Below are 27452 nucleotides of genomic sequence, written 5' to 3'. Positions count from 1 at the left end.
CGTATACAGCTGAAACGCAAGACCTGAAATGGAAACATCTCACCTTTTTAATTTATGAAAAAAAAAATACAAAAAGGCATTTATTTTAATATAAAATAAATCTACAATAACTATATTTAATATATACACAAATATTCACCTTAGGACTTAAGTATAGTACAATAAATAACTAAAATAAAAGTCACCTGACACATGTACAGTAGACAGTTTTCAGCAGCCTAACAAAGCACTTTACAAACTGCAACTTAATATATGCGCCATCAGAGTGAACAGCAGCCCTGCTCTTTTATTCTGAAACCCTTTATAACATGCAGGGCAATAAATGCAGTCATCCAAAACATAAATTACCAACTGTGTCTGTAACTGTGAGGAAAAATCTTCTTATGGAGATACTGCATCGCCTCTTCTTTGCCATTCAGTTTTTCAAATTCATAGAATGGTATCTGCAAAGTGAAAGATCCAAGGGTAAGAAATGCATGAAAACACAGTAAATGTTTTAGGTCAGTTGTTTCAAATAAACCAACGGTTCCTTTTAAATAAAATTATACATCACTCATTTTTTGTAAATGAGAAATGAAGACTGCAGCCATGCAATAGTTTGTTCTTCTGAGGCAAGAATGTGAAGTCTTTGCAAAGGTCAGGGGGCAAATACACATGTGAATATAAATGCAAAGCAAGTGTTTAGTTGTGGTAGGGTCCTAGGGTGACCCTACATTCCCTTTGTGGACTCTTTATTACATAGATATTAACAGAATTCCCTAAATCCCATCTATAGATTTTGTATGTTTACTCTTACCGCACTGTCAGGATTGACTGTTACTGTAGTTCAACACATCCCCAGTTTGTTTACATCTACAGTGCATCCGGAAAGTATTCACAGCGTATCACTTTTTCCACATTTTGTTATATTACAGCCTTATTCCAAAATGGATTAAACTCAAGAAATGTTAAAATTGCACTTTCTTACTATTTTTCATGATTGGTTATGATGTGTCTATAGCCAAGTGTTTTTCATATTTCTTAAACATACAATTTCTGAAAGAAGTAATGAAGGGTAAAATCTATGTTGAAGTCTCAAGCTAAATTTGTTGGCTACAATAGTCCCCGTGAACCTGTGTTAGGATTTAGCGGGTTGAATAATGACTGACTGACTGGCAGACAATGGACCATGATGGATAGCAGGTGATTGTGCCACTCTGCTGATAAATTATAGTGTCAAAGAAATGTTGAAGGATTATGATCTGCAGATAATGCAGATGATAGGCTGTCTTTAGTGTAATGTATATACTGAGGGGCGGCACAGTGGTGCAGTGGGTAGTGCTGCTGCCTCACAGTTAGAAGAGCCGAGTTCGCTTCCCGGGTTCTCCTTGCGTGGAGTTTGCATGTTCTCCCCGTGTCTGGGTGCTCCGGTTTCCTTCCACAGTCCAAAGACATGCAGGTTAGGTGCACTGGCGATCCTAAATTGTCCCTACTGTGTACTTGGTGTGTGGGTGTGTGTGCGCCCTGCAGTGGGCTAGTGCCCTGCCCGGGGTGTGTTTCCTGCCTTGCGCCCTGTGTTGGCTGGGATTGGTTCTAGCAGACCCCCGTGACCCTGTAGTAAGGATATAGCGGGTTGGATAATGGATGGATGTTTATCCACTGCATGTATTTCAACCTACTGAGCTCCTTTTGTCTTCCATTCATTTCTAGATAGGTTAAACAACTTTGTTTTCCTTGCTTGGATGTTTTATTTTTATGGTTATGAGGACTGTTTAACTGACCTGGTCTGATTTCAAGCATTAGGAAAACTAATTTGGTGTTGCAGTGGTTTTCTAAAGCTAATGAGGTGACAATGTATTTCTGGCTACACATATAACTCAGATGGCATTTCAGTAACTTGTATAGCAGATCTATCAGGCCACTAAAACAAAAATATACAATCTGAAATAACCTTTTTTCAGATAAATTTAGAACAGTTACTTATTCAGTAAATTGAGCTGTATAGAATGTTAGTGAGAAAAAAATGCTGTGCTGCTTACTGCTCATGAGAACATTAGGGGATTAGGGGTTCAAGACAGAATTATGTGTTATGATATTGTCTTGGACATTAATGATTTTACCTGCACAATTTCGTAGCCCAGCAGCTTCAGATGCCGTTGCTTAATTGCCTCCTTACCCAACAAATTTTGACTGTTGGAACAAAATCTGTTCTGCCCATCAATGCATACAGCTATCCTACAAAGGAAAATACACAGAATGTAAGGATTTGAGACATACAAGTACTGTATATTAAAGTGCTTAAACACAGCAAACTCTCTAAACACGACTACATCATTCTGAAATACCGTACTGGTAAACCTCATTAAAACTGATTTATTCATTGTATAGATTGCTTATCTGTAGTAAAATAAAACTGTGGTATGGTTTGCCTATACATTTGCATTGCTAGCTGCAACTATTTATTCTAAGCATACACACTTGTTATATAAAATTTTTTTTTTTACTTTTTTTTAGAAGTAATGGAAGAAGGCAACATTTTAAATCAAATATTTTAAGTTGTGGTTAAATTATTAAAAACAAAAAAATGATACTGGAATGATGAAATATATGAGTTTGTGTTTGATCTTCTTAAATGTATGCAATAAGCAATGATTTACTCATAATGCTGAGTCAACTTGGCTAGCAGTTTCTATTCCTGATAGCTTATTCTTATTTATTAGCAGCAAGGTTACAATCTGCCATACAGAAAAAATAAGATAAAATTCCAAATTAAAGATCAAAGAAATAACACTGTGAGGTGTGAAGGCCTCAAAGAATATGCAGAGTTACAGATGCATATTACACAGCAATGCAAACAAAGGAAAAGCACAAATATGATTTTTTCAGCATGATTCTTTACATAACTTAAGATCAGTTCTTTTATATTGTAAATGTTATGTACAATTAAGAAGCTCAACTTTGTGACAGTGTAGTACAGCTCCACACTCCCACTTCTGCTTTGGAAGCCTCATAAACAAGGCTCAACGGGATGTGCCGGCAGATGAGGACACAACATGAAGCAAGGGGTAGGTGCTTTTATCAAAGCAAACCAATAAAAGTGTCCAAAAATTGTGCAGTGCAAAAAGTACAATAAAGAAATAATCCTTTAAAACGAGATTAAAACACAGCAGGAAACTGTCCTTAAAAACACGAGCCCTGGTGCACTTCTTTAATACTGACGTCTCCTCAGCTTAACCCTAATGGGTCCTTGCAGCCAAGGAGAAGACTAATCTGCAGTTTATCCAACCTTCTACGCTGCTTCTATGATCTGGCTCCTATATATCTCTGTGGCTCCTGGCAGAGCACCACACCAAGCTTCCAACTTATGCTGCCAGGCTTGTGTCCCTGTAGTCCATGGCACCACCCACAGAATGCCTCACAGAGCCTCTCCTTCCAGTGCAGCTGCACTGCTTCTCTCTGGCAAGTCGCTCCAACCGAGCAGTGTGTGTCGTTCACTCCAGCTTCTAAGTCACTCAGCTGGAGTGGCCGTCAGCCCCTGAGCGTTGGTCACACATTTCCTCTAGGAATTTCCTCCTGGCTGTCTGCATTCTCTCTTTTCCATTCACACCCACCCCGTCTCTCTCCCTCCTGCCTTGTCTTTCCATCGTTTAACTTCGTTTCTTTCATTTTTCCTTTTCATTCTCCAATGTCTTTCTTTCACGTACTTGCTTTTTCTTATATGCCTCCGTGGGTCCATTGTCTCAATTATGAACCGCAGGCACATGAGGAGGAGTAAAGGCTTAGGAGTCACACAGAGGATCATTTTCAAATACAGTAAGTGTAAAGCAGACAGAAGGTGAGCAATGACCCTTAAAATGACAGAGTATGAGATGCAGGCTTTTACAGGAACAAGCTCAACAGTATGAGCACTGTTCAAGAGTGGTTCAGGCCAATGATGATAGGAAAGGCACTGAAAGTACACATAAGAAAAGAGCTATCAAATATTTTTACATGCATTCTATTACTTGTCTTTGACAGGTAATGTGACTAGTGTGTGATAAATGTAAAAATCAAAATGCTTTTCTGAATGCAGAATAAGATAAAATAAAGATCAATATGAGGCAAAAAAAGACTGATTGTGAAACTGGTTGAACAGAAACCTGCAACCACAGAGGGTTCCCAGTACTGAGTTTGAGAAGCGCTGTAATAGGTCTAGAGAACAAGATGGCTTTATAATATTATTAACTGACTATAGGTTAAAACTGAAACTGTAAATTAAACCAACTATTTTAGTTTACTATTATAAACCTGTGACAGTGTTGTTACCCACAATTACAATTTTCATTTGTATTTATTTCAAGAAAACAATATTAACATAGTTTACCAAAAAGAAGAAGAAGAAAAAAAAAAAACAGAACTCAACTCTCACCTGAACAAAAGACAGTGGAACAAACAGCCTGGGCAACAAAAAAGGGGGGAAAAAAGGAGCAAATGACATTTTCCCCCAATCTGAATGCTTATTCTAAAGTTTGAACAGATCGTCTAAGCAAGATGTGTTTTACCAATTTCAAACAGTACAGAACATCAATAAGAGGTGGGTTTAGATTATTCCAGTTAAGCAATGTAAGTCTACATACTAGTAGTGTGGTATAGGCCATTACACTCAGATTTGTTCTCATGCACTTTAGGCCTATCTGGGAGTACACCAAACAGCTATTAATGGGTATGGAGTGACTTTGACACGAAGGCTGTTTGATAAGGATTCAAATATTTTTGTCCAAAATTATGTTAATTTGGTGCACTCCCAGAGTTACTTTTCAATTGATTTTTGAACCCAGAACGAAACTTTAGGAATGCCAGTACCTTGTGACGTAAGTGAACAGAATAACAGGTTTCAGTTGTGTTAAGGCAGTTAGAAGGGATTCTCTAATAACTTATTAGTATGTAAACATGACTAATTAAGGATTAGCTAAGGGAATTTACCATTAGGACACTAAAAAAACTGATGCTGAAAATGGGACTTTGCAGCCATCTCTATATATAATCTTCATTTGGATCTTGATCTTTGTTTGTCCTCGAATGAATTAGAAGAAGAAGCACTAGATGGCAGTAGAGAGACAACTAAAACATAGGCATTGCATTAAGAATCTCCTCCAGGCTTATACTACTGAAGACTGTAGTACTCCAGTCACACCTCAAAACACAGACATTCAAACTAAACAAATTGTTGTGCTTTAAATTAACTAAAGAGATCTTCATTTATATCTTGATCTTTGTTTGTCCGCAAATTCCACGCATGCGTAGACCACCTTCCAGTTTAGTACGTTGTTGTTACTCACGGATGTCAACAATGTGCCGGAATAACGAAAGGGGTGGTGGACAGTGTTACGCTGGTTAGCTCCTAAGGCCTGGTTAGAGAATGAGATTGCCAAAGATAAAAGGTACATGCCTACGTAACATATGAATGAGAGAAAGACAGTGGGTAAAATGAATGACAACGTAACAGCATGTTCCGGAAATTATTATTGTTACGTTGTAGCTGGCGAGTGCTGCGCGTCTCACAGTTGTACCGTGGCTTGCTCACATGTCAGTGAAGTGATACCTATTTATGCTTTAAAAGAGCCTGGATACCTACGTGTCCCCCTTTTATAACCATTGCTCCATGTATATTGCCTTACTCTTTGGATTGCCACAAAGCAACCTGCAAGATTGGAGAAAGGTTGAGAAGAGATCGTGAGAGGAAATGACAGCGTCGTGAAAACGAGACGGACTGTGAACGGACAGAAGCAGAAATGCTCCTACACCACCACATAATTACTATTCGGACAGTGATTCCGAGTAGGCCGTTCTTATCAAATCAATATCCAAGGGTTTTCTTTTGTAATTTTGTTTCCCTTAGAAAAAATCATAATGCTGTGCAACGAAGGGCCCAGTTCACGACTGGCAGCCTGGCGTTTAAACAGGGAGCTCATCACAGACAACTTTAACACGCTCAACGTAGTTGGGCGCAAATGGCTAGTATGTGAATAATGAATTAAAAATCAGTAATTTCAAGCAGTAATGGCCATTATACACACTAGTAGTGGCCATATTTTAAAATCAGTTTAATGGTATCTTGGAAAAAAAGGTATCAGTTTCTATTAAAAACATAAAAATTTCTGGGTAACCCCAAACCTTTAACCAGTAGTGTACAAGTTGTCAAAACTTAAATATTTTAAAGACTATGCAGAGCACGGTTTTCTACTGCATGAAGCTACTTGTGAAATCGGCCCTATAAGAAATGTAATTCTTAAATGTCCTTTAATTATATTTTCTTCAATGTTCATGCACATTTATTTTCTGCTTTGTAATTATGGCATTGATAGGTATTGTAAATTGCAGTAACTTACAGAACCAAACCGTATAGGTGCATACTTGAACAAAAAAATGTATGAGATGTACTATCAATTGAATCCTTGATTGATCTACATCTCATCTATTTTAATGTGATTGGCAAAATAAAAACAGAAAAAAGAATGCATATGCATACTGCTCAAAAAGATTCATGCACCATCAATGTCACCTTTATTTTTTTTTTTCATTTGTTTACCTTTGATAGACTTCATCATGGTATGTAGCTGGCAGCACATAACCTTCTTCGTCTAACTTTATTTCCACATCTAAAAACAAAGAACCTCATAATTCAGAACACAAAATACAATGAAAATCAAAATAAAACTATAGATTGACTTAAAAATTGTATTTTCTATTTGTTTGCATGTATAGCATACAATATAATAATAAATTATTTCCAATATTTCATAAACTACTTTTTAATTTGTATAACACTAAATCATTGGAATTGTAAGTATATAAAATCAAATTCAGGATACCAGGTTTAGTTCACAGTTCATTTAAGGCAAAATTCTATTGGGATAATGTAAAATGGGCAAAATGTATATACATACAGTATATACTCTCAGTCCTGCTTAATCCAGTTCAGAGGATTGTGCTTATCCTGGCAGCAGTGGATGCAAGAAGGAAAAGAGCCCTGGACTAGGCACCAGTCCTTCATTGGGCATACTCATATGCTTGCCAACCTGGGGCCAGCTTACAATTCTCAATCAGAAAAAATAAAGATATATACTTTAGGTAATTCAATATGAATGAGTGTGCATGGAATACGTTTTCCAGTTTTTAACTAGAATGAAGTAAAGGCATTTTTCAGAGTAGACTGTTGAGGAGTACTTCAAACAATACAGTAGTGTAATCCATATTATTCACACTAATTTGTAATTTATGTTACCAAGTTTAACACCACACATTTAGATCTAAAGCATAAAACTTTGACATTGCATGCATCAAGACTGTGTACAGTAAGTATGTGTGATATACATTATAAACTAGGATATGTGTAATTTAGTGCACAAAATTAAAGAATTATTAGTGCTCACAATTTTAACAAATTATTCTGTTAACCTGCACATTCTCCTACTCCTCACATTTCACAGCGAGGTGTTATGTATGTCACTTCTCACTGTTCATGAAGTCACCTGACATTCATCAGCAGGGACTCTTTCTGCCTCTCTCTCTCACACACACACACTCCCTACTTCTCCTTTTAATTCAGTGCATGTTTGGTTAACACCAATTACATCTTTTAGTGCACTTTCCCTCATTTAAATAGTGAATACTGTCTTTCTTTATCTCTTTCACACACACTAGCAGTCATATTTAAATACAGTCTTCACAAGATGAATCAAGTATTTGTTTATACAATGGGCTGGCCTCTACGACTTCTGATTAGATGTACATTTAAACCACCTTACTGATATGGAGAGCAAGTTCTCTTTTGGGTTATGCTTCCATATTAATGTGTTTGAACTTGTGGTCTTCCTAAAACATGCAAGAACTGATATGTAACCAAGGAATTACTGTGCTTGAGATGAAAAAATAACATTTAATGGATTAAACATATTTTCTACAATGAAAAAGGACACTTTCACTTTTCATTAAGGATTTAATCTTTTTTAAAAAGAAACTAGGGGGCTCTGTTCCCTGCTTGCTTTGCTCACCCACCCCTGGGTTTGGTTTACCAGATATACAATTTAAAGAGATTGCTATTTTCATGGGAATTGTTACATATTGCATTATTTTTACTTTAAAACTTTTGTAAAAACAATACTTGTCCTTTATTTCCAGCCCCAGGCATGGTTAAATCTTCTTCTCGTAGGACGTATAACGCTGCTCGTGTTGTGAATGGGGGTCGGCTGAACGCACGCTAAGGAGATGCCGTCTTTTTACTGCTGGCGAGCTGTGTGTTTTGTTTGTCACGCTGCGCATCGATCATTTAAAAGCCTGTACAGCAGCTGTCCTTTTGCCTTTTTGTGTCTCTGTCGCTCACATTTGGAGAAGTGTGGCTTGATGTTTGGGTGGGGTTGATGAACTAGCACCTTTTGCCACTTTGCGTCTCTGCTGCTTGCGTTGTGAAAGGGGGGGAGGGGCTGAACGCACACTAAGGAGAAGCAGTCAGATCATCTGCTGGCTTGCTGCATTTTCTGCTTGTCATGCTGCACGTCGATCATTTCAAAGCCTGTACAGCAGCTGTCCTTTTGCCACTTCGTGTCTCTGCTGCTCGTGTTGTGAAAGAGGGGGAGGGGCTGAAAGCACGCTAAGGAGAAGCTGTCCGGTCATCTGCTGGCTTGCTGCTGCTGGCAAGCTGCATGTTTTGCTTGTCGCTTGTTGTTGTTTTAAGAGCTGGGAGCACATGAAATGTGTATGCCAAAAGCATTCCAACAACTTCTAGGTTAGATGTCCGTGAACTTGTTTTAAATGTTGTCTCACTGCCTTGTCTTGCGTGACATAAAAGTGTCTCTAGTGGGATGTCAAATTGTCTTCCAAGATCACATCTCGTCTCCCTCCCAAGATTTTTTTTTTTTTTTATACTAGAGAGACAACCACTTAAACAACCACTTTTATCTTATATTAAGAAACTAATTTTAGATGAAAAAAATGTCTACCATTTAATTTTAAAAGGTAAGAAAAGATGGTCCAAATGTAAAACCTATTCAACTATGCACATTATTGCCAGAGGAGAAAATATATTCTGGTGTGATTTACCAGCTGCACATTATGCAGTGGAAGATACCTTTGCTTTAACATTAACCAATATACTCCTTTATTGTATAACACCTGAGTTTGCAGAACACCCTCTATAAAATGACTTTCTTCACGATATGAACAAACAGGCAAATTACAATATAAAAGCAAAAACTTGCTAATTTAGGAATACACTGATCAATGATTTAAGATTTTTCATCCTTGATACATAAATATTTTTTCAGTGTCGAAACACCTGGTTATACTGTGCGAGATGATGTAATAACAACAGGATGGCCAAATGGTGGTACCTTATTTATCCCACCCACCCCACTTCAAGAACGATCACAGCAAAAGTAACCCTCTTAATCCGCAGGATTAAATATTATCTATCAATTATAATTTCTTAACGATATCTATTAAAACCTAGAGTTTAATTGAGAACCATATATTAAAACTTCACCGTATTTGTCTAAACAAAGTATAGTCAAAAATTGGCTATCCAGTCCTTTACTCAGAATGAGACAAAATAAAAGAAAAACTACCATTAAAAATTTGAAGGAAAAAAACTAATATATACATATAAAACGGGAAGCATAGGTGTGTACATCTGATAAGCCCCAATTAGGGCAAAACCTGTGTCATGTACTCTTTGTATTATTTGACAGGTACTCAATAACATGCCTAAGATCTGCTTCTTGCAACTGAGAGGGCGTGGCGAATTTTTGCCAACTGGCTGACCAACCACAAGCATTACCTGGTAGGTGACCACCCAAATAATCAGATTGTGATTCAGACCTATGGATATAATACTCCAATCTCACTCTGTCAAGTAAGTGAACCAGCCACTGTGGCACAACATCTGAGGCTTCACCTCAGGCAGTGATGTCTGAGGTCAATTCCCGCAATGGGAAGCAAAGGTGTGTACACCTGATGAGCCCCAATTAGAGTGAAACACATGTTGTGTACTCTGTGTATTATTTGACAGGTACTCTTTAACAAGCCATGTGATCTGCTTCTTGCAACTGAGATATATATATATATATATATATATATATATATATATATATATATATATATATATATATATATATACAGTGGTGTGAAAAACTATTTGCCCCCTTCCTGATTTCTTATTCTTTTGCATGTTTGTCACACAAAATGTTTCTGATCATCAAACACATTTAACCATTCGTCAAATATAACACAAGTAAACACAAAATGCAGTTTTTAAATGATGGTTTTTATTATTTAGGGAGAAAAAAATCCAAACCTACATGGCCCTGTGTGAAAAAGTAATTGCCCCTTGTTAAAAATAACCTAACTGTGGTGTATCACACCTGAGTTCAATTTCCGTAGCCACCCCCAGGCCTGATTACTGCCACACCTGTTTCAATCAAGAAATCACTTAAATAGGAGCTGCCTGACACAGAGAAGTAGACCAAAAGCACCTCAAAAGCTGGACATCATGCCAAGATCCAAAGAAATTCAGGAACAAATGAGAACAGAAGTAATTGAGATCTATCAGTCTGGTAAAGGTTATAAAGCCATTTCTAAAGCTTTGGGACTCCAGCGAACCACAGTGAGAGCCATTATCCACAAATGGCAAAAACATGGAACAGTGGTGAACCTTCCCAGGAGTGGCCGGCCGACCAAAATTACCCCAAGAGCGCAGAGACGACTCATCCAAGAGGTCACAAAAGACCCCAGGACAACGTCTAAAGAACTGCAGGCCTCATTTGCCTCAATTAAGGTCAGTGTTCACGACTCCACCATAAGAAAGAGACTGGGCAAAACGGCCTGCATGGCAGATTTCCAAGACGCAAACCACTTTTAAGCAAAAAGAACATTAGGGCTCGTCTCAATTTTGCTAAGAAACATCTCAATGATTGCCAAGACTTTAGGAAAAATACCTTGTGGACTGATGAGACAAAAGTCGAACTTTTTGGAAGGCAAATGTCCCGTTACATCTGGCGTAAAAGGAACACAGCATTTCAGAAAAAGAACATCATACCAACAGTAAAATATGATGGTGGTGGTGTGATGGTCTGGGGTTGTTTTGCTGCTTCAGGACCTGGAAGGCTTGCTGTGATAGATGGAACCATGAATTCTACTGTCTACCAAAAAACCTGAAGGAGAATGTCCGGTCCATCTGTTCGTCAACTCAAGCTGAAGCGATCTTGGGTGCTGCAACAGGACAATGACCCAAAACACACCAGCAAATCCACCTCTGAATGGCTGAAGAAAAACAAAATGAAGACTTTGGAGTGGCCTAGTCAAAGTCCTGACCTGAATCCAATTGAGATGCTATGGCATGACCTTAAAAAGGCGGTTCATGCTAGAAAACCCTCAAATAAAGCTGAATTACAACAATTCTACAAAGATGAGTGGGCCAAAATTCCTCCAGAGCGCTGTAAAAGACTCATTGCAAGTTATCGCAAACGCTTGATTGCAGTTATTGCTGCTAAGGGTGGCCCAACCAGTTATTAGGTTCAGGGGGCAATTACTTTTTCACACAGGTCCATGTAGGTTTGGATTTTTTTCTCCCTAAATAATAAAAATCATCATTTAAAAACTGCATTTTGTGTTTACTTGTGTTATATTTGACTAATGGTTAAATGTGTTTGATGATCAGAAACATTTTGTGTGACAAACATGCAAAAGAATAAGAAATCAGGAAGGGGCAAATAGTTTTTCACACCACTGTGTATATATATATATATATATATATATATATATATATATATATATATATATATATATATACACACTTAGCATCTTCATTATATTTACTTTTTTCCCCAGAAACAATTATTTACAAATACAAAAAAAAAAAAAAAAATCAAAACAAGATTGATTCAACCCTCCCAAACATTGACATTACTTGTAAAATGAGCATTAGGATTATGTCATTGTTAGTACTGTACCTAAAGTGTAGCAGTATGGTGTCAGAACACGCGAAGCAAAGTATATTCTTGCTCCAAAAAGATCGACAAGTGCATTTTTCACCATGTTATAAAGATATCCATCCACAGGGATCTCCAAAGATTGACCAGCAGGGCTCAAAAAGGACTTTACCCAGTACTTGGAGTGAAGACGTGGACCCTAAAATGAAATTTTACATGGAAAAAGAAAAAGAAAGGCTGTTGACTGAGAACAGCATCAGAGAATGGCCTTGAAAATAATTTTGGCAATCCGCAATTACATTTAAGAAGCTGTTAAGATTTCTCAAATTTATTCAACTCTCTCATCTTTTAAGTCAAGAAGCTTTATTGTCATACTATCTATACACAGCACTGTTGCATAGTGTGCCATGAAATAACGTTCCCCAGGACCGCTGGGTAAAATAATCATAAACACAAGACAAGTACAAGATAGATAAATAACAACACCATACTATAATAGATAAATAATTACTAATAAACTATAATAGGTAAGGTTATTAAATAAATAATTAGTTTTACTTTTATTGTCACTTCTCTTACCTAAGGACCTACAAAAATGCCTCTCTTAATCTAGGCATCATTAATCTGGGGAAATTCTTAAGTATATGAAACCTGTGTTTATTTTATCTATTGCTTTGCCTAAGTTTTTGTAAGTCCAAGTTTGATATGGAAATGAGGAAAATAAACTCTCTCAGGATCAAAACTGGAGTCTTTATCACATTTTCTTTCTTAAATAAGTAAGGCATATTTTGGATACTCTTACTAAAAATGGTGGTTCTTCTTGTCCCTACTGCCCCACTCACACAAAACAACAACAATATTTGGTGTAACCAAGCTGCAAGTTAAGCAAAAGTGTAATCAACTTTAGATCTACACAGAAATTCAATTTTTATTTCTGATACTGAATGTTTTCTAAAAGTAACATCATGTTCTCTCATATGATTCTTTCATGTTAACAGCATGTACTATAGGTACAGAAACAGATTTATTTAGATTATAGAGAAGAACAACTTTTTAAGATGACTTCTGAGGAGCCAAAAAACAGCATGAAGGTTTTCTGTCCTTTTAAACAGAGCTAGAGTCTTTTGGAGGAGTTCTAGAAACATGGACCCAAGTCTATCAGAGGGTATTCCTGACCCTGGATGCATTTATGAGGTTCTCCCCAGAAATAGTTCCTTACAAGGGCACAAAGTGCCTTTCACCCAATTCAGTAATGAATTTAGAGTCTGGCGGCGAGATAAAGAATGGCTCAACTGATGACAAGAATACAAGCCACAGTTTTAAGAAAGAAATATGGGACATGTTAAAAAGGAGTGGATCTTTGATGAGGAGTGAGCATTGCCATCATACTGTTTGGCAAGGAACCACTGTATAGGAAGGCCAACTAGCGTTTAGAGTACTTCTTTTCTGTTCATTTTGTGCATGCAAGATTGTCCCTCCATTTTTTTTTTTTTTTAAACATGTGCACATTACTCCAGGTGAGGGTGTATTAGTGAGTTATATACATTAAGCATAACTTCTCTAGACTTGTACTCTACACATTGTGCTATATAACCTAACATCCTGGTAACTTTTTTAATCACTTTTGCATCCTCTCTGAATGTATAAAGTGAAAAGTCCATTCTGAATCCTGGGTCATTATCATAAGATGCAAAATTTAAAACCTTCCACTGTATATTCAATTTAAACCAATCTCTGACAAAAGTAACACACATCACTCATTCAACACTTCATTCAATCCTCCAAATAAGGATGACATCAAGTATACCTAATTGGACACAAGGCAGGTATATGCACCACAAATAAACAAAATAATCAGCATTACAGCCGATTGAACACAGAACTATCTAAAGAAGCATTCCCCCCTCCAGACATTAGAATTTTAAAACCACACTCATCCATAGTGCATGACATAGCTGACATAGTCAGTTTTATACCTACCTCATAGAAAGGACATTCCAGTTTCATTGTCATGAAAAGCTGTGTCAGCTGAGCAAGCACAGTTCTATCTAGTCCAGTACCTTGAGCTGAAGAGAGCAAACAACAAATATTGTTTATAATGAAAATGCAATAACAAATTGAAAACTAATCACTGATTACCATATGAGGAAAAGGGATGTGAATACACTATTGCAATAACAAATTGAAAACTAGTCACTGATTACCATATGAGGAAAAGGGATGTGAATACACTATCATATAAAATAAAACTAAGTATATGAAAAGTAAACAGATAATAAACCAACACAAACCAACCAACCACAATTGATTTGGTGGCAGTGACAAACAACAGTGGGAATTGGGTGGCACTGCAGTGGGAAGTGCTTCCATCACTCAGATCCAGTGTCCTATGCTTGAATCCCTTGCCTAGCTATTGACTGTTTGAACCATGAACATTTTCCCCATTTGTTTTATTTTGGTATGCCAGTATTTTTCTTCTGTATCAACACATATATGTATGTTAGGTTAACTGGAAACTATCTGGCCTGGTGGGAGTCTGGCTGAGTGCATGAGCAGGCCCTCCAATGGACTGGTGCCTTGTACAGGGCTGTTTTCTACACTCTGCAAAGTGCTGCTAAGGGCTCTGCACCAGACACTTAACTGATTAAGTGCATTAAGAATGTCATTTTTTTACATTATACATATACACTCTTTCTAAAGTGCCATGCCTATCCAAGTCAGCAAATGAATGAAGCAGGAAACAATAAGGCTCTCACAAAATTGCCAAAAATGTATATGCCTCTAGTGCTTATTGCATCCAAAATACATTAACATATATAAATGCAAACATCCTCAAACCTGTTTTATCCAGCAGGAAGAAACTCTATACAGGCCCATTCCAATGTAGGTTAATACTACTGATACCGCTTTACAGTCATATGAAAAAGTTTGGGAACCCCTCTCAGCCTGCATAATAATTTACTTTCAACAAAAAGATAACAGTTGTATGTCTTTCATTTCCTAGGAACATCTGAGTCCTGGGGTGTTTTTCGAACAAAGATTTTAGTGAAGCAGTATTTAGTTGTATGAAATTAAATCAAATGTGAAAAACTGGCTGTGCAAAAATTTTGGTACCTTTGTAATTTTGCTGATTTAAATGCATGGAACTGCTCAATACTGATTACTTGCAACACCAAATTGGTTGGATTAGCTTGTTAAGACTTCAACTTCATAGACAGGTGTGTCCAGTCATGAGAAAAGGTATTTAAGGTGGCCAATTGCAAGTTGTGCTTCCCTTTGACTCTCCTCTGAAGAGTGACAGCATGGGATCCTCAAAGCAACTCTCAAAAGATCTGAAAACAAAGATTGTTCAGTAGCATAGATTAGAGGAAGGCTATAAAAAGCCATCTCAGAGGTTTAAACTGTCAGTTTCAACTGTAAGGAATGTAATCAGGAAATGTAAGGCCACAGGCACAGTTGCTGTTAAACCCAGGTCTGGCAGGCCAAAAAAAATACAGGAGCGGCATATGCATAGGATTGTGAGAATGGTTACAGACAACCCACAGATCACCTCCAAGGAACTGCAAGAATATCTTACTGCAGATGATGTATCTGTACATTATTCTACAATTCAGCGCAATTTCCACAAAGAACATCTGTATGGCAGGGTGATGAGAAAAAAGCCCTTTCTGCACTCATGCCACAAACAGAGTCGCTTGTTGTATTCAAATGCTCATTTAGACAAGCCAGATTCACTTTGGAACAAAGTGCTTTGGACTAATGAGACAAAAGTTGAGTTATTTGGTCATAACAAAAAGCACTTTGCATGGCAGAAGAAGAACACCTCTTTCCACGAAAAACACCTGCTACCTACTGTCAAATTTGGTGGAGGTTCCATCATGCTGTGGGGCTGTGTGGCTAGTTCAGGGACTGGAGTCCTTGTTAAAGTTGTGGTCGGATGAATTCAACCCAATATCAACAAATTCTTAAGAATAATGTTCAAGCATCAGTCACAAAGTTGAAGTTACACAGGGGTTGGACATTCCAACAAGACAATGAGCCAAAACACAGTTTGAAATCTACAAAGGCATTCATGCAGAGGGAGAAGTACAATGTTCTGGAATGGCTGTCACAGTCCCCAGACTTGAATATCATCGAAAATCTACTGGATGATTTGAAGCAGGCTGTCCATGCTCGGTAGCCATCAAATGTAGCTGAATTGGAGAGATTTTGTATGGAAGAATGCCTCCATCCAGAATCCAGACACTCATCAAAGGCTATAGGAGGCGTCTAGAGACTGCTATATTTGCAAAAGGAGGCTCAACTAAGTATTGATGTAATATCTCTGTTGGGGTGCCCAAATTTATGCACCAGTCTAATTTTGTTATGATGCATATTGCATATTTTCTGTTAATCCAATAAACTTAATGTCACTGCTGAAATACTATCGTTTCCATAAGGCATGCCATATATTAAAAGGAGGTTGCTACTTTGAAAGCTCAGCCAACGATAAACAAAAATCCAAAGAATTAAGAGGGGTTCCCAAACTTTTTCATATGACTGTATTTGTAGAGTCTACAACAGATACTGTCAAAGAGACCATTATTTGACATCTATTTCAGATGTAATCTTTTTATTTCTCATACTCCTCTGTTAGCTTCAATTCTTCCTTAAATTTTCTCTAGAAATATTACTATTTTCTTCGAAAAGTCACACTTTTTATAGATGAAATGTTGCAGTTGCACCATTACGGTCACAAATATCCAAAATTACCAAAAGTGCAATTTGTTTTATATTATTATTGCTTATATTATTAGATCTGTACGATACTACAGCTAAAATAGTTTTAGTTATCAAATCAATTTCTTCTAGGCCACTCATGTCCCTCACTACCATTTAAACTTTTGGCCAAAGGAGCCCTTCAACGCATAGAAATAGATCACAAATTAACATCTATGTTGGGCTAAAATCCAGCGATTCCTTTTGCACTGTACCACCTAAATTCTGGAAACTTAGGATACAGTTAGAATGTCATCATAAGCAGTTTTTTTATGTCTGCAGAATAATTAAAGTACTGGGCTTTTTTACAGCATTGGCCTCAGGTGCCCAAATGCTGATTTTCTCTAACATTTTAAATATTTTCTGTGTGTTTTCGCAATTTCTCTGTTTTAAACCTTTTAAGTCTCTTATGATAAAAGCTAAATAAAACCAAACCAAATTTTAAAAAATAAAAAAAAAACAGCAGGAATTATGGAAAGCAAAATTAAAGCATTTAGATATGGGCATTAGAAAAAAGCACACTCTAACTTTTCATATTAGACAAATCTTTAGATGTGTTTAAGCCAATGCAAAAAAAAAAATTAAAACGATTCAGTCTTTCATCATACTAATTTTAAAGTTGTTCAAATCTAATTATCTATTAATAACCGACTATGTAAACCAAGGATTATGAGGAGCTGTTTCTGCATTTAAACACATATGAAATATAATGGAACATACATTGCACGACTCATTAGTACAACATTTAGAATAGGACAATGCATTTGAGTACATCATCCGGCAAAATGTGATCACTTTGAAAGTGTACAGTTTTTAAAAAAGCATTTTGCTGCAAATTTGATGAGAAGCCACAGAAGGTAGAGTAGGTACAATGAGTAACACAGTAACTACAATCTCATTTCAAAAAGTAGTTTAATATATCAGTTGGATGGAGTTCTTTGTAGGCTTTCAGTCCAATTTGAGTTAATATTTGGCAATGTTTGTTTTTTTTTTAATGAATTACTTACTAGGGGGCTTCCCCCCCAGCTCACGTCGTTCGACAACCCCCGTGTGGGTCCTACGCGCTAGTCATTTCCCAGATCTGCCGCTTGAGACAAATCATGCTGCGCTTTTGCATAAACATGAATACCAACTGTGTCTTTGATAGCTCCATCTCAACTATTAATCGCTGACACTTCGTCACGTTTGAATATTATATATCCAAGCATGATTTTTCGGATTCATATACAAATCCAAGAAATCTTCTTTGTCTGTGTTTTTCAGATAAATTTTGTGTAAAGTGCAATACCTTTGGACATATGGATTTGTACCCATTATTGGCTGTAGAATTTCTAATACACCCGATCGTTTAACTCTTTTGATTCTATGTTGCATTGCTTCTCCGTGATCATAAATATAAACCTAGCTGAATTGTGGTTTCTTTGAAATTAAACTTGTGGTAGCTTAAATTGTTGTGGGACCACAGATTCTCATAGCGTAGGGTCCTGAATCGTGTAAATCTACTTTTTGAGCATTGAATGATGTGAATGTGAACAGATTATTGTCGATTTGGATATTTTGCCTGTAGTGTTTGTGGATTTCACTTTCAGCAAATAACAAAACTTTTATTTCTCGCAGATACACCTCTTTATTGGGATGAAACACTACTTTTCCCTTATGGCAACACGAATTAGATGATCTACAAGTCTCCGACTTAAACTTTAAAGCCGAACAATATCTACATACTCCATCTGTCATATCACCTATGTCCATATATTCGATCTCTTTTCACTGTTCCATTATTTCATCGAGTAATAATTTCCATTTGTAAACGCTAATACAATCTTTACTATCAGTTTTTTAAGACTTTCGGATTTTAGTACTTTCATAATCTCTAACCTGCTCTGCATGTATGTCACACCAACGTTTTTGAACCTCTTTATGACGCTCTACTTTGTCTTCTACTCTTTGTCTTTTATTTCCGCCCCCACTTGGGCCTCTTAGGTTTTCAATTCCATTTGGTCCGTGCTGATTATAACTTTCTTTATTTTCTGAATTTGCTCTTAGATTACTATTGTTCTTTTTTGAATTCTTTTCTCTCTTAACACTTTTGGGTCTGTTTTAGACGCACTGCCCTTTCTTCTTCGTTTAGTAGTTGATGTTTCATCTAGAATGTATAAATTTATTGTCCAGAAAAGGATTACATCAAAGGAAACAAATAGATTGTATATCTTGTATTAAAATGAGGAAAACGTCAAAATTTATAAGAGCTGAGAGCACAGTAACTGTGTCCGACAATAGCATTGACACAAATGAGAGGTGAGTGGACCATGGGCATGATTAAATCTCTTGGCACAAAGTCTCGTCTCATGGGACGTGAAATTATATCTCTGAAAAAGTCTTGTCTTATCCCTGGATTTTTTTATATAATAGAGAGAAATTAAACTGAATTGATTTACAAAATGAACTAAATGCAATGAATCATTTTGCTTAAAAGAATCTGAAAAAAATAAATACAATCATCTCCAAAAATATAATAATAAACTTTCTTCAATAATTCTCTTAATACAATATATGTAAATGCAAAACAGTTTTCTGCAATTAGAAGGGCCTAAAACATGCCATGGAACATCCATTTCACTTTCAACTTCATGCTCTAATAAACATAAGGCATTCATCTGAAAACAAACACATACATACAAAACTTACCCTCCACCTGCTGAAGAAAGTAGGGACTGAAGACCTTGGCAAGGAAGTTTACAGGAAATCTTTCAATAAGCGTGCAGGCATGGAGCAGATTCAAGAGTGTGCGAGGCTGAAACTGGGAGAAACGGTCACGGAGGACTCCTTCCACTTTCCGAAAGAGTTCCCCAGCATTTGGAGGTAAATAATTGAGCTTCCCAAATGGCATGATTTGTCGAGCAATTTGGCTGGTGCTGAAAGTGTCAGCTTTATAAACAAAGCTCTCTGCCACTGTATCAAAGATTGGAGGTGAAAGGATCCGTCTCTGACTGCAGTATTGCATTACTTTGCTGACAGCTTCAGGATGCATGGTGAAAACCTTCTTTGGAATATGACGCTCCAGGGCTTCTGTGAAATAACTATCACTCTGCCCAAAATGAATTAATGCTCCCAATACCTGGACTAGTTCATCATCAGAGAAATCAGCAACTTTCTTGACTGAATGTTTGCAAAGGCTTAAAACTAAAGGCATGGCTTGCGTTTGGTTGAGGACAACCAGTGTGTGTAATATCTGACTTATAGATGTGGGAGTCATCTTGAAAGATATAGATCTAGTAAAGGTGTTCATTGAGTTCAAAAGATCTTGATATTGACCACCTTCTCCAACTCCAGACTGGAACAAAATATATACCATGGTAATATCCTCAGGAGTCCATAGTTCAAGGTCATGTTTTTTTATTTGTTCCATAATCTGTTTTACCATTACACAGCCTGGGCCCTCCAAAGCCAACATAGACTCCCCTAAGCTGCATAGATTCTTGATAGACATCAACCCTCTATCTAACCTTTCCTGGCTCTCAGAAATCAAGCGCACCACAAAAGTACTCCATGGATCTACACATAGTTGGGTGCAGGCTCTCAAGGCAGTAACCAATGAAGTATCTGAAAGACACGTCGACTTTTTTTCCAACTGAAAGCAGAGTACTTTAAAAGAATTACTGTTCATCAAGGCTGATGTGTTACTGAATGCAGCATCATGCTCCAAATCAGCTATTCTCTGGAGAGCCATCGTAGCAATTACATTAGGGATGAGTTCCAAAGTATCAAGAAGCCTCAAAACCTGCTTTGAAGACATACAATTACTCAGCTGATTTATAAATATTTTTTCATCTACAGCTATGGCCTCTTTGCTGAATTTGTCAGACACACTATTGTGTAGACAGACTGCACCACTGTCAAAGTAGGTGTGCCCCACAAGGCTTGATAAATACATCTTTTGCAGGTCACTGTAAGTTGTAAACTCTCTGTGTTTTGAGTCATTGAGGCACAATGTGTTGCATAGACTTTTCTGACCAGCTTTTCCATGCTTAGCAATAATGCACTGTACTGCTCTTTGCGAGTCCTGTAATGACCTAAACTTTCGGGCACTAAGAGTTACCCTCTGGAACATTTTCAAATAGGCAAATGGCTTTCACAACAAGAATCTGGAAGAAAAAAAAGGAGCATTAAATGTGGAAATAGTTAAGTTGCATATCTCCTAATCATTTTGGCACTGACCCACTAAAAGAACAATAACAGTTAACAGTTTAAAGATTTCTAATATTATGATTAATATCCAAAATCATTTTTGTTATGTCATTAATTGAACCTTCTATTGCAGTTGGCAGAATTACAGGGAGTCAGAGAATATCCTGAATGCGATACCAGAGAGATAACAAAGATCACATTCACCTTATACTAGATGAACATAACATTGACATATTAATGCATCTTTTCTCCTCTTGTTGATGTGGTTTATATCAAGCAAATATTATTTATATTGAGCTGGCAAATTTATCCAAGGTGATTTATGAAATCAAGATACATTACAATTCTTTATAGGTAGTGTTGAGCACAAAGAGTCTTTTTGCTATGGTCTTACAATGAAACAGAGGCTGGATCTGAACAGGTTTAAACTGTAGTATCTAAACCACTTCAAAACACCACCCACAGTTCTTTGTTTTAGTTAGACTAACTAGTAATTGATAGTACAAGTAAGTGTCAGTGTGTGCAGACAAGTGATGCTTAAATGTTATTATGAATTCACTGTCCTACAGCTATAGGGAACCATAGGAAATGAGAAAAAAACTTTACAAACATGTCCACTTCGAACAGGAAACAGTTCTGACTTCAGAAAACGTGTGTTCTGTGTTTCTAAAGTAAGTTTATAAAACAAAGCAAAGTTGAAAGTAATTACCCTTTATCTTGGCAGTATCTTTCCTGGAGGAAGGATACCCATTTACTTTGGGTGGAGTTCTCACGTAAACAGCAGCTAGTATAACAGAAGCAGTGATGCAAATTGCAAGAACTGGAGTAGAATGTGATAAAGTAAGGAAAGTATCTGTAGCTGCTGAAATATTCCAAAATTGTGCATACCAAGCATATAAAAAGTAAGGTGCAAATATTCTGATTAAAAATAAGTAAATACTTAAAGTATATTTTAGGTTAACGATTCTGGGAGTTACATGTACTTTTGGATATGCCTTTGCTATACAGCAAGAACAAACATCAACAGAAAAAAAAATCTAGCTGTACTCAGGCAATTGTTATTTTATTATATGATTCATTAAAATCCCGAGTATCTATCTACACCTTATAAAATGGAAGAATCTGCACCAGTTTCTAGTTTACTACTGACTGCTGGGTGACCAAGTCCTAAAGTAAGGTGACCAGAATTTTTTGGGCCAATCCTTGGGGGGTTGTGGCGGTGGGAAAGAGGAGCGTATACTACATACAAAGCGAAAGCTTGTGATTTCTTGCCAAAGTTGCAGGATGCGGTAAAGCATAACCTCCGTCAAAACACCGCGCATGCGCACCGAGTTCAAATTATCCTGGTAATGAGATACATTCAAAAAAGTGACCCAGCTGAAACCGGAGACAAAACTGGAACATGTTTCTGAGTGGGGACAGTTGTCCGAAAACGGGGACGGATGGTCACCTTACCTAAACCGATCAGCATGTAGTTCGTGAAAGCTCAATCCCTCAGTCCTGTCGCTCAACTGTTCCTGCGGAGATTGCTCTGTGCTTTCACAAAAAGTGCTTGGTCCTAGGCTTCATCGCAAGCCTGCTTTCCATTCCTCAAAACTATTCCTTCTGCAGCAACCTCAGGGATTAAGAAAGTATATTAAATCAAAAAGATATGGAACAACACGTTTGTAGTGCTGGATACCAGTTGACCCAAGCAACATTGTCACAAACGCTTCCTACTTTCCAGAAGCACCGCTAGTTAAAACACACACAAAAATATATTAATAATGTATAGAAGCGTAGTGCTAGCGCGTATGGCTCTTAAGAATTAATCTCATGTTTGTTTTGGGAATTGTTTATGAAGGGTTTGCAGCGTTAACGCCAGGGTTTAAAAATAGCCCAAGAGATCTGGGGAAAAAAAAATAAAAGAACGTGTAATTTTACTTTAAACGCGACAAGCATTATGTAATTTCGGTACATCTCACAAAAACTGCAGCAATGTACATGGAATAAAAATTGTGCTTACTTTAACAACGCTGATGCTATTTCGCACTTGTCACCACCCGATCCACTCAATGCAGACACCCATCAATGGTCAATGAAAGGTTGAGTACGGGGAAACAAATATCTAACACTTCCGGGATAAATATTGCGGTCCAATGCGTTAGGCTATTAATATAATCTGTTATTTTTTTCCTCGATTCGTTATTCACCATTTTTGACATTAACAAAGAAAGTATAAATGTGGGTGGATAAAACAAGCAAAAAGAACTTCGATAATGAGCACGGAAACCGAAATAAAGCAACTGGAACTCAAATGCAAAGTCTCGGTTGCAGCAGGAGAACATTATTAGCCGAACCCTTAAGGTCGCTTCGGCTTTCTTTCAGGAAACTCGTTCGAAATAGTGAGCTGGTAGACGTCTGCTTGGTCGATTCTTGGATGAAGCAGTTAAAAAATGTTTGTTATAATGTTGTTGGTGTATATACTTCAGATTCTGCATAATAAGTAATTCATAAATCTTGCGCCCAGTTCTATTTTTTAGTGTTGTGTTACAAAATTGTGTGAATGTCATATATTCCCGCTCTCTACATAAATTAAACTGCGTAAAAGTGGGTGCAAGACGCGGCTGTAACTTCAGTAATTAACCACTAATCCTGTGCTTCGCGTTTTCTGATTGAACTGGAGACTTACTGTGCATCTCTATAGAGAAGAAAATAAAAAAAAGGTTAAAGTGGATTGAAAAAATATATATTTTTTTATTTTAATATTGCAAATACTGGCATATTTTAGTAGCAATGTTACCCATCAAAAGTGTTCAATAAAATTGCAGTATCTCTTGTTAGAGTGGCAAGAGGAACAAAAGCTATGAGAAAATAAAACTGGAAACGCTTATCATTTTTTCTTAAAACATTACTGCTAATTTTAAATGCCTTAACATTTTCAAATCGTTGAATCCAATCTATGATTGAGAGGGGCTTGGAGCCCATCTCAGCAGTATCAAACAAGAACCAGGACAGATTATTTTGCTTTATAATATTAGGTTGGCGTTGCTCTTTCTCTTTATGATGAATTCGGTACAAATAAGACATGGTAGAAAACCTGTACTTACAAAATATACTGTTCCACCCTTAAGGGCAATATATTTCAACCGTAAACACTGACATGGAATGATGGGTTCCGCATTAAGCACGGTGGGGATTGAAATTGTATTTTTTCACTTCTGTTGCTGACTAGGACTTAACATGTTTATGGATTCAGAAATTATTTAGACCTCTTCATTTTCTGTACACTGTATTGTGTTTTAGATTTAATTCCTAATGGATAAATGTACTATTTTTTCCCCCATCAGTCTACACTCAATAACCCATAATGACAAAAGTGAAAACATGCTATCTGAAAGGTTCAAATATTTATTTCAAAATGAGAAACTAAAAACTTTTATTCATGTAAGTATTCAGGTCCATAATTTAGTACTTGTAGAAGCCCCTTTGGCAGCATTTGCAGCTTTAAGTGTTCTTTGGATGAGACTCTACACACATGCACATCTGGATTTGGGCTGTTTATCCCATTCTTTCTGGCAGATCCTCTCAAGCCCTGTAAGGCTGAATTGAAAGCATTGGGTAAACTGCCACCCTTAGGTCTTTTCAAAGATGTTCTATGGAATTAAAGTCTGGGCTTTGGCTGGGCCACTCAAGAATAGTTAGGGACTTTTCCTGAACCACTCCATCATTGTCTGGGTAGTATGTTTCAGTTCATTGTTGTTGTGAAAGATGAACTGTCGCCCCAGGTTCAGGTTACATACACTCTTGAGCAGGTTTTCTTCAAGAACCACTCTGTATTTGGATGCATTCATCCTTCCTTTAATTTCGACCAGTCTCATTTTCCCTGCCACTGAGATGCACCACAAAAACCTGATGCTGCCACCACCATTGTCATCCAAATGAATGGTATTAGACAGGTGATGAGCTGTGATTTCAGCACTTACCAGATGTAGTTTGGAGTTCTGCCTAGGAGTTCAATTTTTGTCCCATCAGACAAGAGAATCTTTTTTTATCTTGCTCTCAGAATCCTTTAACTGCCATATGGCAAACTCCAAGCAACTGTTATATGTGCCCGACTGATTGAGTGCTGTGGAGATGGTCATTTTTATGACAAGTTCTCCAATCTCAGCAGAAGACATCTGAATCTTTGTCAGAATGACCATTGGATTCTTGATCGACTCTCTGACTATGGCCCATCTTACTCAGTTTGGCCAGACAGCCAACTCTAGAAACAGTTCAGGTGGTTCCAAACTTCTTCCCTTTCACAATTATTGAAACCACGGTGCTCCTGGGAACTGTTCCCAGTCAAAGCTTAAGAAAAGGTTTTATATCCTTGCCATATTTATGCCTCAGCACAATTTGATTATGGACAGCTACAGAGAGTTCCTTGGACTTCATGGCTTGGTTTTTGTGCTAACTTGCATTGTGAAATTGTGGGACATAATATACACAGGTGTGTTTTTCTACACTATGCCGATCAATCCAATTTGCTACATGTAAACTCCAGTCAAGTTCTAGACACATCTCAAGGACATTGGAAGCAAACAGGATACAGCTAACCACAATTATCAGTGCTACATCAAAGGGTCTTAATACTTATGTAAATACAAGATTTCAGTTCTTTGATTTTTTAATAAATTTACTAACCATTCTTATAAAATGTTTTCACTTTGTTGTTATGGATATATTGATGGGCAAAAATAGCACATTTATCCGTTTAAAATTATGTGTGAATACTTTCTGAATCAACTGTATATTACTATTTAGTTATTGTTATTACTGTTAAATGTTTTAAAAGTATATTTAAAAAATAAAACATCTACAGGTAGATTTAGTGTACATTTGCATGTTCATAATTCATGTTGACATCCTGTGTAAAGTTTAGGATTTTTTTTTTTTTTTGCATTTTATGGGTGGCATAGAAGTGCCGTGTTTACATTGCTGTTACTTTCACAGAATATACAAATTCTACTCTGTGCCTTTGAGGGTGGCCTGCCATTTTATATAGTGTGTCTTGCATGCACGTCAGAGGATCTCCTAATGAGCTCTGTCGAGGTATGTAATACCCTGCTGGGACAAGAGGGGGTGCTATCACACATTGAAAAACCCGCCAGTGGGGGAACCTGACTCTTCCCCTTCCAGTACCCCATTCATTAGATCTCTGGCTTCCCAGGAAGAGGTGTCATTTTGGCAACAGTGATCCGCAGGACAGAGTTCCCCAGCAAACTGCCCCTAATCCATGGCTAAGAAGCTGAGCCTTTCTTTTGTAAATTGCAGCCCAGAGACAAGGGCAACAACACCTAAGGACCATTTCTTTTGTTTGTTTTAGTTACTTATTAAGAGGGACACTTGGTGCCCCAAATTTTCTTCCAGCAGCCTGTCATTCCTGCACCCAGCCACAAGTCTTATATGTTAGGTTGACTGGCATCTCTAGATTGAACTTTGCCTATGTGTGTGAGATTGTTTATGAGTATAGCCTGACATGAGCTGGCATCCACTCCAGGGTTGGTTTCATTATGGTGGAGTGGGCTGCCACCCATCCCCACAACTCTGCTTTAGAATAAGTATATTTTGAGTTGGGTTAAGCAAGTTTACAAAATTAATAGATAAATGGGGTATTAATGAATACACAAGCGGCAGAGACGTGAAGTGGCTGGCGGGCCAGGGGGGTTGGTGAGCGAAGCAAGCAGGAGGTAAACTCCTAGTAGCATGTAAAGAGATAAAACGTTGCAATGCCTCTGATGATGTGATGAATAAGTTGCAATGTAATGTTCTCAAATGTTCTGAAACCTGCTTAATACAATTCAGGGTCATGTGAAGCCAGAGCCTATCCCAACAGAACAGGGTGGAAAACAAGAAACAGGTCAATCAAGCACATACTCACACTTGTACTCCACCACTTTAGAAATGCCAATTAACTTGACCTGCACATCTTTCATTATGTGGACAGAAAGCCAATACAGACATGTGGAGTATGTTCAAACTTCACATAGACATTGACCAGGCATAAGATCAGAATGCCGGATTCTCAAGTTTTTATGTGACTTACAGTAGTTCTGTTTAAGTAATTTATGTTCATAATGGACCAACATCTGAAATAAGTTAATATCAATTTCCTGACATATGATTCAGTTTTTGGACCATTTGACTTCCTTGTGGTCCATAAATAGTCTGTAGACCACTATTATGAACTATTGTATTAAATAATTATGAGATAAAATGATGATCAAAGACTTCAAAAATATTGCATAAGTTACCATCAGGCAAATGTTATTGTTTGCCACAAATATGAATTACAAAAATTGTCATAATCATGTTTTGAGCTTTATTAGACTGGATCATGAAACAGTATAAAGTAAACAAATTACAATACAAAGCCATCCTGCAGTATAGGGCCTAACTATAAATGTCATCCTCTTTCTACTAGTTGGTGTGGCTTATCCATTTGTTCATCTGTCCATGGTACTACCAAAGCAGCCCTTTCACTCACCTACCATCTGTTTTCACTCCTTCTGTTTCATTCATGTCCATGCTCTCTCTTCC

The 27452-nt window shown here is 37.3% G+C and overlaps 1 protein-coding gene across 1 annotated transcript; it reads right to left on the bottom strand.

The window, feature by feature from the left end:
• Window positions 1-91: 91 nt before the first annotated feature.
• On the bottom strand, window positions 92-23226 carry fastkd3 (FAST kinase domains 3). The gene is made up of 7 exons (XM_039754871.1): window positions 22894-23226; window positions 19389-20845; window positions 13923-14008; window positions 11964-12141; window positions 6548-6617; window positions 2100-2214; window positions 92-443 (listed from the first exon to the last, which is right to left on the bottom strand). Exons 2-7 carry the CDS (start codon window positions 20809-20811, stop codon window positions 345-347), a joined length of 1971 nt encoding a protein of 656 aa, XP_039610805.1. The 5' UTR covers window positions 20812-20845; window positions 22894-23226; the 3' UTR covers window positions 92-344.
• Between the last annotated feature and the right edge of the window lie 4226 nt (window positions 23227-27452).

This window comes from Polypterus senegalus, chromosome 5, assembly GCF_016835505.1.
Source record: "Polypterus senegalus isolate Bchr_013 chromosome 5, ASM1683550v1, whole genome shotgun sequence".
Taxonomy (NCBI): Eukaryota; Metazoa; Chordata; class Cladistia; order Polypteriformes; family Polypteridae; genus Polypterus; species Polypterus senegalus.
This window is presented reverse-complemented; position numbering and strand designations above follow the sequence as displayed.

Bases quoted from the DNA above. Each gene is read 5' to 3' on its own strand.
- fastkd3 (XM_039754871.1), bottom strand. From the start codon at position 20,811: ATGTTCCAGAGGGTAACTCTTAGTGCCCGAAAGTTTAGGTCATTACAG. The intron at 12,142-13,922 runs GTAGGTATAAAA...ATTTCATTTTAG, and splicing joins TGGAATGTCCTTTCTATGAG to GGTCCACGTCTTCACTCCAA. The intron at 2,215-6,547 runs GTAAACAAATGA...TTTCCTTTGTAG, and splicing joins CATGATGAAGTCTATCAAAG to GATAGCTGTATGCATTGATG.